At 39.9% G+C, this 12949-nt stretch overlaps 1 protein-coding gene across 3 annotated transcripts in view; it reads left to right on the top strand.

Moving 5' to 3' along the window:
* Positions 1 to 709: 709 nt before the first annotated feature.
* IMPG2 (interphotoreceptor matrix proteoglycan 2) overlaps positions 710 to 12949 on the top strand; it is a 32648-nt gene continuing 20408 nt past the window's right edge. For 2 of the 3 annotated variants that reach the window (XM_069021622.1, XM_069021611.1), the window contains exons 1-5: positions 710 to 797; positions 1511 to 1542; positions 1632 to 1655; positions 11433 to 11479; positions 11938 to 12029. In XM_069021622.1, the coding sequence (XP_068877723.1) occupies positions 1535 to 1542; positions 1632 to 1655; positions 11433 to 11479; positions 11938 to 12029 (171 nt within the window). In that variant the 5' untranslated portion in view covers positions 710 to 797; positions 1511 to 1534. The remainder of the gene's footprint in view (positions 798 to 1510; positions 1543 to 1631; positions 1656 to 11432; positions 11480 to 11937; positions 12030 to 12949) is intronic. The other variant, XM_069021631.1, reaches the window with a different exon arrangement.

Raw genomic sequence — 12949 nt, 5'->3', positions numbered from 1 at the left:
AGGCAACCCTCACTGGGGCGTCCCTATTCCTTTGCTCTAGGAAGTGGTCAGAGCTGAATATACAGGCACTGTACAGACCAGCATAATGACACCTTAAAAAAACTACCCAAAGTCCAACACAGCCTTAGTGGCCTCAAGTTAGTTTTCACTGTAGACTACCTGGTTTCTTTGTCACTTGAAACTAGTCTTGCTGTGTCTTAGTTTTTCATACCAAAGGATCTCCAAATGCTTCATTAAATGGAGCTGTACAAGAAATGTTGATCAAAGAACATGCTGAAAAGTAAACTGACTGAAATTAGTATTTTGGCAAGCCCTGCTCAGGCTGATATCCAAGCTGTCTGCCATTCTAGCTGTGACCATAATGTCCATGTGTCCTACAAAGAAGAGAAGGGTAGTCACTGACATGGCCCAAATCAATAACAGCTGAGTTTCTACACTTTCCTAGAAACACAGGTGAAGAGAATGAGCAGGCCAACCTGCTCAAAAAGTCTCTTTGCCTTTTCAACCCTTTCACAAGAAGCATCAGGATAGCTTAGAGTGACCGTCCTTAGGTCACTAAATATAAATGGCTGTTCTTCAGAGGAGCTTGCAAAGTGGAAATAGTATGTTTATAGCTAATTGTAATTTAATTTCAAAGGAGATACCTGAGTTGATCCACTTTGTGTTGTTTTTACTGAAAAATATACCTGCATTGATGATATAAAGAAAGCCAGCCCAATAAGCAGTCCACCAAACCATCCCTTTTTGCCCCTCTAAAGCAGAGAAGCAGAAATTTTGTGGATGGACAATAATTTTCTGTAAGTATTTGATACTCTTTACATTGGTACAGCAGCAGGATACAGCATTATTTCTCAGCAGCTGTCATGCTGCAAACTGCTCAGGACCTCCTCCACTTCTTGTAGTATTCCTCACAGAGCCTTCTCTGACTCTCCTCTAGAACTAATGGCACTAATACCATGAGAACTTTGAGGAAAAAATGTGAACTGTGTGGCCCTTCTTAGTCTTTTTGAAAAAGAATTGCACATGAAAAAACATCATCCCTGCCACTTGTATAACCATAAACAAAGTCATCAGATTAATCATGCTATGGTACTTTAAGCTGTAACTTTACTTTCAAAAGATGGTTTTAAATATATAGACAAGTAGCAGAAGTAATACTGAATTTCTGAAGACTGCTTCCTTAAAAGGTTTTTCTTGTTGGCCTCCTCTAAGGTGGGAGATGGTTGTACCTGCAGAACACTACAGAAAATGCAGAAATGTAGAGCAACTCTGACAAACCTAATGCTCTTTACACTGTCTGATGTTGAGTTTCAGTTGTATTTTGACAATGTCAGATGTATTTCCTTTTCAGCAGGGACTTTGTTAATAAATTTTGAACTTAACAAATGACAGTACAGAGAATAGAATTATTTCAGCATGCAGAAGGAAATAAAGTGCTATAAACTGCATTTCAATTTCTTTCACCTTACATTACTCAAATATATTTTGGATTTGTTTGTTTGCTTTCCAGAAACTGTCCTATACAAAGGAAGCAATGGGGAGGTGAGTATCTGTATTCTCCTTGCATTTTATTCTCTCTGGAGTTAACGGGCCGAGACATTTTGTAACCTTTTCTCTCTTTTTCTTGTCAGTTCCTGCACTGATTGGTCATGTGGGTAAGTAATTTTCCCTTTCTAAAGGCTTCTGATAGGTAGTTTCTCTGGTTCTTGCTGCTGCTGGCATTGATTTGTGCACTGAAGATGAACAAGATTCATCTTTGTTGAAAAGGACATACAGAAAAGTGTGGTGGAGAAATCTGGTGGTTCTTGCATGTGAACCTCTGTCCTGGCATGGTTGGCATGCTCAAAATATCTCAGCCAGTCTGAGGCTTGTACTTCTGCTTAAGTGTGTCATCACCTTCTTGGCTGTCAGGCTGCCAGGCACAGACACAGGCTATTTACCTGAAGAGGTTTCATGAGGGAAATCTATTTTGGGAAAGAGATGCGTCCATAGTTACTTCTGTTAGTGTTCTGGTTGTCTTGAACACCTTTCCCAAAAGCTTTAAGGTAGTCCTGGTTATCATCACTAAAACAATAAGGAAATGGAATATTTTGAAATGCTGTTTTTAAAGAATTTCAAGAGAAAAACAGTTACAAAGGAATTGGTTGCTTGGGCTCCTCATACTTTTAACAAGGCAATAAAACTGAAAACTAGTCTGGTTTGTGGCTTCTTTGTACCAAAGCAAACCTGAACTTGACCTGTTATCTTCATGTCTTTTATTGAACTGAAAAACAAGTTCAAATCATCATTATTATTATTATTATTATTATTATTATTATTATTATTGCTTCATGCTACTCAGAACTTAATCTAAACTGTTATTTTTAGGGTAATTCAAACCCAAACAATCTGATGCTGAACTCCTGTGAAAAACTGATAGGTTCAATTCCCTGCTTTAAAGGCCACATAAAGCTACGATAAATACGAGTAATTAAAATACTGGGAAGACTAATCATTTAACAGACTTCTTAGGAAAGCCCCCAGTGTCCCAAATTAGGTATCCTCATAGTGATCTCATAACCAAAGCATATATTAAAATTAATAATGTGAACTGATAATGGCAAAAGTGATTCCTAAAAGGTTGGTTCCTCTCTGTCCTGTGGAGCTGAGTGCTCCTTTGACAAGAGCACTCCCTGAAGCCTCCAAGTCAGCTGGATAATGTACATGTGTTCTGAAGAAGTTTGAAAACCTACTGCATCCCTTTGTGTGATCATTCAGGAAATCTAGTAAATGTAGAAATGCATGAGAAACATTGGAGTCAACGCTAATGAATCTAGAGTCTGCATGCACTGGGCTGAGCAAAGGAACAGTGCAAAAAGCCCAACTGTTGCTCGAAAGGAGGATCAGAGTGATTAATGTTGTACTTGTCAAAAAACCATCTTATGAAGTGTTTTGTGGCAATATTGAAGGGGTTGCAGTAGACTATTGGCAAACTTTACTAAATTCAGTTCACTGTGGGTCTGTGCTGCATCTGTCTCAAAAATACACTGCTTTTATTTCAGTATTTATTGCTTCAGACTGCTTATAGCTTTAGGGTGGGATCTTTGTTATTGCCATCAGTTTAAATTTTAGGTTTACTGTATCTTTTCCTCTATAATTTGTTTGTCTTGTGCTTGGAAATGGTAGTGTTTTATAGCATAAAGAGAGTGATACAGGACTGAAGCAGTGACAGAAACAGGTAGACTTATCCTGGCTAATAGAACATCAGGAAGAAATTAGTAGAAATAATTTTGCCATTATTATAAAATCCAAACTTACTCTAAGAGCCTTCTGGACATCTTAGAGCATTCATGGTTTAAGATGTGAAGTTTGTAAGCCAGAGTCCTATAAAAAACAAAGCTGTGATTTTCTGTCATGGGTAGAAGATGTCTCATCTAACTCCAGATGTCTTCCCCCAAGAGGAGCAAGTCAGCCATCTCAATACTGCCAACAGCCAGTGTTATTACCTGAAAAAATAACCAGACCTCCCAATAAAGATTAGAATAAATGTTCTTCTAAAAATATTCTGTAAGAAGTCAGCATAAGTACCCAACCCAGGACCACTATCAGCTCTAAGGCACAGGGTGGCAAATCCAGTGTCAAGTCCTTCCTGCAGAAAGGAGAAGTGAGTGCAGTTCTACCATCTCCTGGGCATTGCTGCCCTCACCTGCTGACCCACATGTGCAGAGAGAGGGTGGTCCAGTGCAGGGCAATGCTGGGACCTGAACGCAGCCAACTTGTCACCCAGCTGTGCCATCTGTGTCAGAACAGAATCTGTTCTGGTCTTGAGGGATGGCAGGACTGTCCTAAATATCTAGATACCCAGGGTAACTAGATGAGATGTTCAGGTGAGATTCTGACACTGCCAGGGAAGGACAGGCTTCTCCAGATGGTGCCTTGAAGTGAGGATCTAGCAGGAGTCTCTGACTTGTCCTGTGGTGAGATCCAATGCCTCTGATGACTGTGCAGAAGCAGCCATTTCACTTTGGAGGCCTGGCACTGGGCATATTTCTTGGTCTGTTTTCCCACTGATAAGAATAAGAAATGTTGCCATAGGTTCTAGAGTAAAGCCCCCACACAAAAAACTGTTCCATAAGCTTTGACAAATCCCTTTTTTCTGTGAAAAATTTTTTTCCTATGAAATGAGCTCTTAATTTGGAATGGATCTGGAATGGAAGACAATCCCTTGATATCTGTTCATCATTTTAACTTTCTAAATCAAACCAAAATTGTGCTGAAAGCTATAAACCACTATAGAATTGAAGCTGTGACTTGAATAGTTTAATACAACTCATGTAATCCTACCTAGATGCCAATATGGTGTCTCTCTCTAGCTGGAAAAAGCTGATTTCATCTAGTTAAATGCTGGGATAGTTTTAATGTAGCCTATTGAAAGGTGCCTTGTACTCTTGTAGTTTAGTTCCGGGAATAACTCCCAATCCGGCATTACTGGCAGTGATGTAACAGCAGGATGAGAGTTTGTTCCCGTAAGGTTTAGAGCATGCATTCACGTAGGCTAAGTGCTACCCTGGCCTTTTAAGGAACTGAGGGATTAAACTAAGTACCACCAAGGAGAAAACCTCAAAAGGAAAAGCAATATGTGGGACACAATCCAAATGTGTACAGAGCAGCGCAGTGGAAATTGTAGAGTTTTTGTCCCAGTTGGAAGTGTCAGAGCACTACATCAGCTAAAGACTTTTACTGATTGCTTTATTCAGTAGGCCACTGGCACTTCACATAAAAAAGTTCTGTCTCTTAATATTGGAATCTGCCTCTTTACAACAGGACAGTCCTTTGTCGAATTCCTGGGGGGTCAAAAGCCAGATCTTGAGAATCAACTGAAAGCAAAGGAGGAGCACAAAATTGTTGAAGCAGAAAAACAGAGCTGTTATGTCATAGCCTTGCTTGAATGCTGTATGCACAAGAGCATACTGAGGAAAAGAAAGAGGATAGGAGAACAGTTGAAAAGGAGGAATATAACACACTACTTCTTCATTTCTTCAGAAGCATTTATTAATGTAAAATGAAATATGTAGAGGCATGTGTCCTTTCTGATGGTACTTGCTGATTCTGTACTCACCGAAATTAATTGTAGTAAATCATGTCCAGACCTCCTGTGTTCTGTCTATGTTCTCTGCCTTGAAATACATGGGCAAATGTAGAATCCATACTTTATCAGCAGTGGCAGCAATGGTTTGTGTATCAATTCAGCTTTTGTACTATTTATCTAAATGTGCTTCATGAAAGAATAAGAGCTTGTCTTCTGCGCTGGGCTCATTTCACCAGCTCAGCAGTTCCGTCTGCAGTGACATAGAAATGTGCCTGAGATTCTTTATTGTTTGCTTGTGGACTTGGCAGTGATATTGCTCATTTCAGAAATTTTTTTCATCATCTGCACAGCTTTACCAAATGTGAGGAGTTCCACACTGCTCCTTTTTCAGTTGTCTATTTTCTTTTGTGCTTCCTACTGTCTGGTAGCAAATATGAAAGTATTGTCCTGCTCTAACTAGAACCAAAAGAGATGAAAATTCAAGAACTGCCTAAATGAAAATTAAGATAAATGCATGTAAAATTTAAAAGGAAGGGAATCTGAATACAAAGCTTTGTCTTGCATTCTGAAATTGCATAAAAATGCTTCTTAAATTGTGCGCTTAGTTCAAGGCAGTATAATTAAAATATTTAAAAAATATAAAATAAGATAAAATTTTCTCTCCTTTGTGCAATATGAGAATTGAAGTACTATTATTCAAGAAAAAGAAATGCTTGACATAGCCAGTTAGACTTTAGAACATTCAAACTGACCAATAATCTTATAAATATTGGATAAACTGGTGGATGTTCCGAACATGTACAAATCTGAAGATGTTACTTTCTTCAACCACATAGTTGGGTTTTTCTTAAAGCTTGAGGAGAAATGTAGAGAAAAATCTAACTAATACCTTCATAGAATTTCATGGGGAGCTGTGAAATGGTATTACTGTGATGGCCCATTTGACAGGTCCAGGCTGTTGCTTCTCCTTAATAACACAGTATGGCTGCACATAAAGAACCAGTTTGGGTCTATGAGTCAGTGGAACTCTCTTTATGCTTTGGTGGATTGGAACCTGTCAAGCCTTCTTCTGACATGACAGATGTCACACAGAAGTATGTACCATGGGCCTTGAAAAAAAGGGGAATATGAGCTGTATTTGTGAGCTGTGATTGCTGTATTAATATGTATAGGCTGTCCATAAGCACTGTTTGCTTCAGATCAGCTTCCTAGGCCCTTATGGATCTTGTCTTACACCTGCCTAGATCCTGGTGTCTAACAGAGCTGTGTGATCTGAAACTGGTTGTTTCTGCCAAGGAAACACAAGTGCAGTGTTGTTCGTTCTGGTGTTTAGACATCTGCTTGTCTGTATTCCTTCCTGCCTTTCCATACATATGTGTATGTTTTTATGTTTTGCTTACTGCTCAGCCAAGATGATCCAGGGAATCACTCATGCAGGTAGGACATTAGAAATTACATTTCATATGTCTGTGTGTCAAATTCACACTAAAATCTTGTTGGAATACAGTCCCTCCACCTTAAGTGGTGTGCTTGTGCAGGTAGAGTTAAAAATCAAGTGTGGGTCCTGGATTAATCCTGGGGCAAAACCATAAAAAATCCCGTGTATTTTAAGTGGTGCAACTAAACAGGAATTTGAATCTGTGTTTACATTGAAAAGTGATGTGTTCAGATAATTCAGTATATGCATTGCCATGTGCATTTTGAGTAACTTCCTTAGAGGTGTCCAGTACAATTGCTGCTTTTTTAGGTGATCAATAAAGTGGGCATTTGAAAAACTAAAATGTTATGGGGAAGTAGAAGACTAAAAGAAACATGTGCAAAAAGAAAGCAAACCTCACCATCCTGGTAAAGTAATGAAAAACCAGTGTTGCACTTAAGGTGACTTTGGTTAGAGCATAGCATTCTTAAAACAAAATTTTTATCCTCTTGGAAAAAAGTGATAGCTGATCGTTTGGCCAGATTTGGTGTGGTGCTTGACTGGTCTTGTTTGGTTAGATTGATTAGGGTTTTAGTAGGTGGTGTTTATGCACTTGGTTTTTAATTTTCAGCCAGCTGTGCACTGGAATTCTGTCAGAAAATTGGTTAGCTCCTGAGGGCTTGTGTTTAAAAGCCCCTCAGTGCCAGTAAGAATATATTACCTGGCCTTGGCAAAGAGTGGGGTCTGTTGCTGCTTAAGGAGATGGGTTTGCTACACAACCTTGACACTGGCTTTACTCTCACCTCACCTTTCAGCACTGTCATGGCTGGCCCAAGCCTGGCTTGGGCTGTGGTTGTCACCATGTGGCTAAACCGGTGCCTAAGGTGGCATTTGTGACAGAAGTGCCCTGTTGGAGAGCTGCCATTTCTTGGGCTCAGTGACAGAGAAAGTCCTCTGGGACTTTTGCAACTTGGAGAACCTCACTTTGATGTGTCTACAACCAGTTATCTGATCTAGAAGTAGAACCTGAGAAAGATATTAGGCCTTTCCATTTGCAAACTACTCCTCTTTTGAAAGTGTGATTTATAACACAGCATTTTGTTTGGGTTTTCTTGTCTTCTTTGAGGATTTTTCCTTTAAAAACTCAAGCAACTTACTTAAAGCTGATCTCATGGACACAATGGCAAACACAGCTGTCCTTGGGCAGGTGCCCAAGGTGGTGGCAGCAGGAGTTCCCTGTGGTGCTGGGGCTGGGGCTGCCCTGAGGTGCCTCCAGATGGCTTTGACGGGCAGGGCTGAGCCCTACGCTCGTGGCAGTGGCAGCTCAGGGAAAGCCTGTGTGAGAAAGGGCAAAAACATGGCACAGGGAGAGGAGGAGGGAACAAAAAGAATGAGAAACAGTGGCATGGGGAATACCAAGGCCAAAGGCACCGCCCCGTGGCAAAGCGTGTGTTCCCTGCAGCCAAGGGAGGGCTCAGACTGGAGCAGGCAGACCTCTCCTGAAGGAGCTCCTGCCCCTGCAGAGCGTGCCCTGGGTAGAGGAGTCAGGAGTGAAGGTGGGCCTGGGAAAGGGTGAAGGGTAAGTGGTGTTTTAATGTTTGTCTGCTTCTCACTACCCAAACATACTAAAATACGCAATAAATTAGTTTTCCCTAAGCTAAGTTTGATTTGCCCATGGAGGTAATTAGTGAGTGATCTTCCTGGATTTATTTCAACCCAGAAGCTTTTTGTCTTATTTTCTCCCCTGTCTCATGGAGACAGAGGGAATGAGAGTGGCTGGGTGGGTGTTTGGCCCTTGGCCATGGCTAACCCAGCTCAGAACTGAGTGCTCAGTTGGTCAGATAGTAATTTTAGTCCTTTTGAGATGCCCTCAGTTGCAGCACATGTGTGTAGAAGGCTGGCAGGGACAGTGTGGGATCCGTGGGTGACCTGTGCCTTGTGGGGCAGTAGCTGGAGGTCAGGAGTGCCTGGAGGCCCCTCAAAGTATTCTGGGCACCAACCTGTGGGAGGCTGGATGGAGTCCTGTGAGTCCAAGGTTGGGATCAGAGCTTACCACAGCAAATCATGTTTCTTATTGTCCCCTTTCATAGAAAAGGGGGTTGATACAAGAATCAGCTAATGGCTATAAATAGGTTTGAACTGAACAGGACATTAAAAATCCTGTAGCAGAGTTTTTACTGTTGATTGCTTTGCTTTTGTTGAGGTTTTTATTCTGACCCTATTTACACTGAACAGTTTTTAAGAAATAAAATCCCAGACTGACTCACCTCTCCTGAAAAGTAGAGTTATGCTTGCTTCTGAACATTAGATATGATGCACTAAAGTGCTTTATTTACTGATGCTGTGATTTGGTCACACTCTGGTACAGATGTAATCTACTTCCTATTGAAACTGGTAAAAGACACATCTTGAAGTTAGGTGAACTTAATTGGAAAATATTTCATCAGACCAATTAATAATTAAGCGATAGTTTTTATTGCAGTTCTAGGATGATAAACAAGTAAGGAAACGAAATCCCTCTAAAACATGACCAGCATTCTTAAGAAAATATCCTTAAGAGAGACTATCTTGTCTAAATCATACTCTTAAGTAAAATTTTCCGTCTTGGAAATGGTTCCAAGATTTACTGAGTTTGTCAAAGAATTGGCAGAGCATTATCTTGCGCTGTGCTGGCTGAAAACAGGTACTGGTGTCCATGTTCCATGAGATGGAAGCAGACACAACTGCATTTCAAACCTTGCATGGAGCTCATTGATTTTATTTGTGCAAGAAAGTTCATGAACATACTGTGTTATGAATGGATTGAATGGATTGTGGGTTTAAATAAATCTCTGCCTTTTGCCCAGGCCTCTGGTGGCAGGCAGTAGCTTTTTTGAGGTGGCCAACACCCCAAGACCCACTCTCATTTGCAAGTTCTTTAATAATTGTTGATTCAGTCTATTATAGAATGAATTATTTATTTAATAGACACAAAACTAACAGACATAAGATTTAAACCAGACTATTGCTACACAGGAATAAGACAAAAAGAGGATAACTAGTATTATACACGCAGGGTTAAAGGTACCATTAATTTTACTGCTAGCGAAGAAATAATATAATTTAGGATCCAATGTTTCTTACCATCCAATTTCTGATGGAGCACACATCGAAATTCTTTCCCTCAATGTCCAGAAAAGTAACCACAAAGTTGCATCCAAATTTCGGGAAGAAATCGTCTCGCACATTCCCAGGGAGTCCAAGACTTCTGCCTCTGTGATAAACTGTAGTACTTTTATAGTGTAGAACAGGCCTTTTGGTCACCTGTGGTTTTTTATCTCTTCCCACATCTGTTAAGCTTGCAGACCTTTTGGCATCAGGAGATGATACCTGCTGGGCCTTGCCCGCCTGGGTTATCTCTCCTATCTGCACCAGCCACCTGTGGTGGGAGAGGGGTGATATACCCTGCCACATACTGTTTAAACTCTTGAATAAGTATTTTCTGATTGGTTCACGTGGAGGTTTTTATTTTTTGTTTATATTTTGGATTTGTTGTGGAGATCTCACCCTGTCAGTTTAACATTCCCTGAACTACATTTTGGTATAGTTGATCGTTACATCAAGGATTAGACTGTGCCTCCTGGGAAAGGATGGGTGAAAAAATCCTTGACTTAAATAGAAAGTTCAGCAGGTTTGCCTTCAGGTCTGTTTATTGGCACATAAGTCTTGTGTCTGTGAGGGGCAGAGGGAGAAAGTGTTTCAGACATTAACTCAGTGAAACTATGGTCTCTTTGATCATATGCTGATGCTCTGGTATCTGTAGTATGTAGCTGTGAATCTGGTAGCCTCGCTGGTGCAGGAAGCCTTTTTTGGAGTGATATAAAGACTGACTATACACCCTGAGGGAGGCAAAATATCCATCAGCTTTGAGTGGAGTTTTGCTTGAGGATAGACTGCAAAACCAGTCATAGAGAATGTGAATCAAAATTCAAACCTTGCAAGACCAGGAACCGTGGCTGACATTGCATCTATTAGAGTGAAGACTTGCTGCAATGTGTGCTTAGTGGCACAAGTACAACCACCAATAAAAAAAAGAGATCCTTTAGAAGTGAGAGGAATATCTCAATACAATGAACTTCAGTAATTTTCAAGTTCAGTTTCTCTCCAGCACTTAAACTTCCAGTCTTACAGCTTGGGCTGTATATATTAACAATATGACGAACTAGAAAAATAATTTTTCCTTCATTCAGGAAAGATTCGTTTCTGTCAGAGCATGTCTCCCACTTTTGGTAACTTGACAGTTGCTCCAGACTTACAGAATGGATTCCAAGCCTCTTGGGTTTATTTTAAGAGTTGTGTCAAAACTGCTAGCTTTTCTTCAGGCTGATGGTCTTCATCTGATTGTTTTTCTGAAATGTTTTTCGCATTTGGCCCAGAGTTGTTTTATATGTGTGTGGGAATCCCATAACTGGATTTTGAAACTGATGTGTTTTGAAGATTTCCAAATAAGCATAATAAAATTAATGATGAAAAGAACCCATCTTCTTGCAGTGATTTCAGTGCAGTTACAGTGTTTTAGTGCACTGCGGAGTATTTTAAAACCAGAGTGTTTTATAGGGTATTACCAGTTTTCTTTGTGTTTTATTTCTCTGCATTTGCTTTCTTTACAGAACTGCTAGAAGGCAAAATGTATTTTAGTGTGGGACTCCATGTCATTTGGGATATAAGAGGGTTAGCAACCCAGAGAGGCACATGATGTGCTTTATGAAGCAAGTGACCCAAAATCCAAGTTGCAAAATATAACTGAAAAAAGCCTAATTTTTATGAAGTTATGAGCAAAATAGTACCATGAAAAATTTCTTCTGCACATGTGCTTCTTGGTGTAGCATCAGAATCAAGGAAATATCAAAAATGACTACATTTGTCTTACCACAGCCAGCTTCAATTTCTGATTTTTTTTTTATCTAGTGGGACTCCTACTCCACCTTTGGATGCTGATGTTACCACACTGAGAGGTCAGTTTTAATCTAACTGCTGTTAAGGCTGATTTTGAATTATCAGAAAATTGAGAAATTAATGTGTTTGGATTTCAGAAAAAAGCTCTGGATTTTTGCATCTCTATAATGTTGTTTGTAATCTGGAGATCGTGTTAACTGCTGACAATTTGTTATTTTATGAATCATGAAAATCCTACTTGAAAAATTAGTTCTGTGCCCTTTTTATTGCACTTAAGTTCATGTTTCCAAAAATACATCTGCTTAGGCAGAATGTTACAATTTTATATTGATTAATGTATTTGATACTTTTCCTCAGGCTCTTAAGGTGTCTTCTCTGCTGTTGCTGTTGTGATGATGGAAATAGGAATCAAATTTTACTATTGGTTTATGCTTGCTGAACTGCTTCTGTGTGTATCTACATGACCATGGGTATATAGAAAAAAAACCCCAAACAAAATAATACTGTTCTCTTTCAGATGCAGCTGCCAATGTTCCTCCCCCTCATGAGATCTCTGTAGAGACTCCTGCAGGTGATACCATCCATGAGCTTGACAATGTAGTCCCTACTGTGAGTGGTTTTTTTCATTTGGTTCAGCATTCTGTTGCCTTCCCTACATGATATTATTTATGGTCACTTACATATTTCTAGCAATTAAAGCTGTCATTAACATAGTGTGTTAACACAAACTTGAATTTCATAAAATCAGGGTGTGAATTTCTGAAGTTCTAAAATATTTTCCTGAGGAGATATTTTTTTCATTTGGAGAGGCTTTGAAATGCCTCTTCCCCAGCAGTCAGAGATAACAGATCAGTTGAGCTATCAGATGAGGATTTTGCTAGTGTCATAGGATGAGAAAGGGAATGCCTGGTGGTTCTGAAAGCTCCAAGGAGAATGTGGAACACTCTTATTCCTATGGAAGCACGTTATACCTTAGGTTGCTGTAGTAGTGTTTCAAGGGTCTGAGTGGTACAACTGTGTAGGACAGCAGAGAGGTGGCCTGGACAGCCTTGAAGACTGATTCTCTGCTCCTTTTCTCTGTTGATATGGGCAAACTTCTATTTATCATCTTACAGGCCACCCTTTCTGTGATATTTAACCAAAGCTCACAACACTGGGAAATCTAGACCCCATACTTAAAATATCTCCATAGAAGTAAGCTGACCATCACATAGGTTCCAGGGAAGTATTTCCTTCTAGGGAACAGGTTCTCTGGATAAATTTAAATCCCACACTCTAGAGTCCAACTGCAGTATTCATGGGCCATCATGACTGAAGAAAATTTTGCAAGCCAGTGGTATGAATCAGCTGGCTTTTTTTTTCTTATAAAAATGAAACTCTCAATGGATAATGGAGAAGTTCACAAATTTGCACGTTGCATATAACAGCTGATTTATTGTACTGGGTTTAACTGGGCCCTATTGTTCAAGAACCTAGTGTGGCCATGAAACAAAGCTGATCCAAACTGTACTTTCTCCTAGAGCTTTCAG

The sequence above is a fragment of the Aphelocoma coerulescens genome, chromosome 1, assembly GCF_041296385.1.
Source record: "Aphelocoma coerulescens isolate FSJ_1873_10779 chromosome 1, UR_Acoe_1.0, whole genome shotgun sequence".
Classification (NCBI taxonomy): Eukaryota; Metazoa; Chordata; class Aves; order Passeriformes; family Corvidae; genus Aphelocoma; species Aphelocoma coerulescens.
This window is presented reverse-complemented; position numbering and strand designations above follow the sequence as displayed.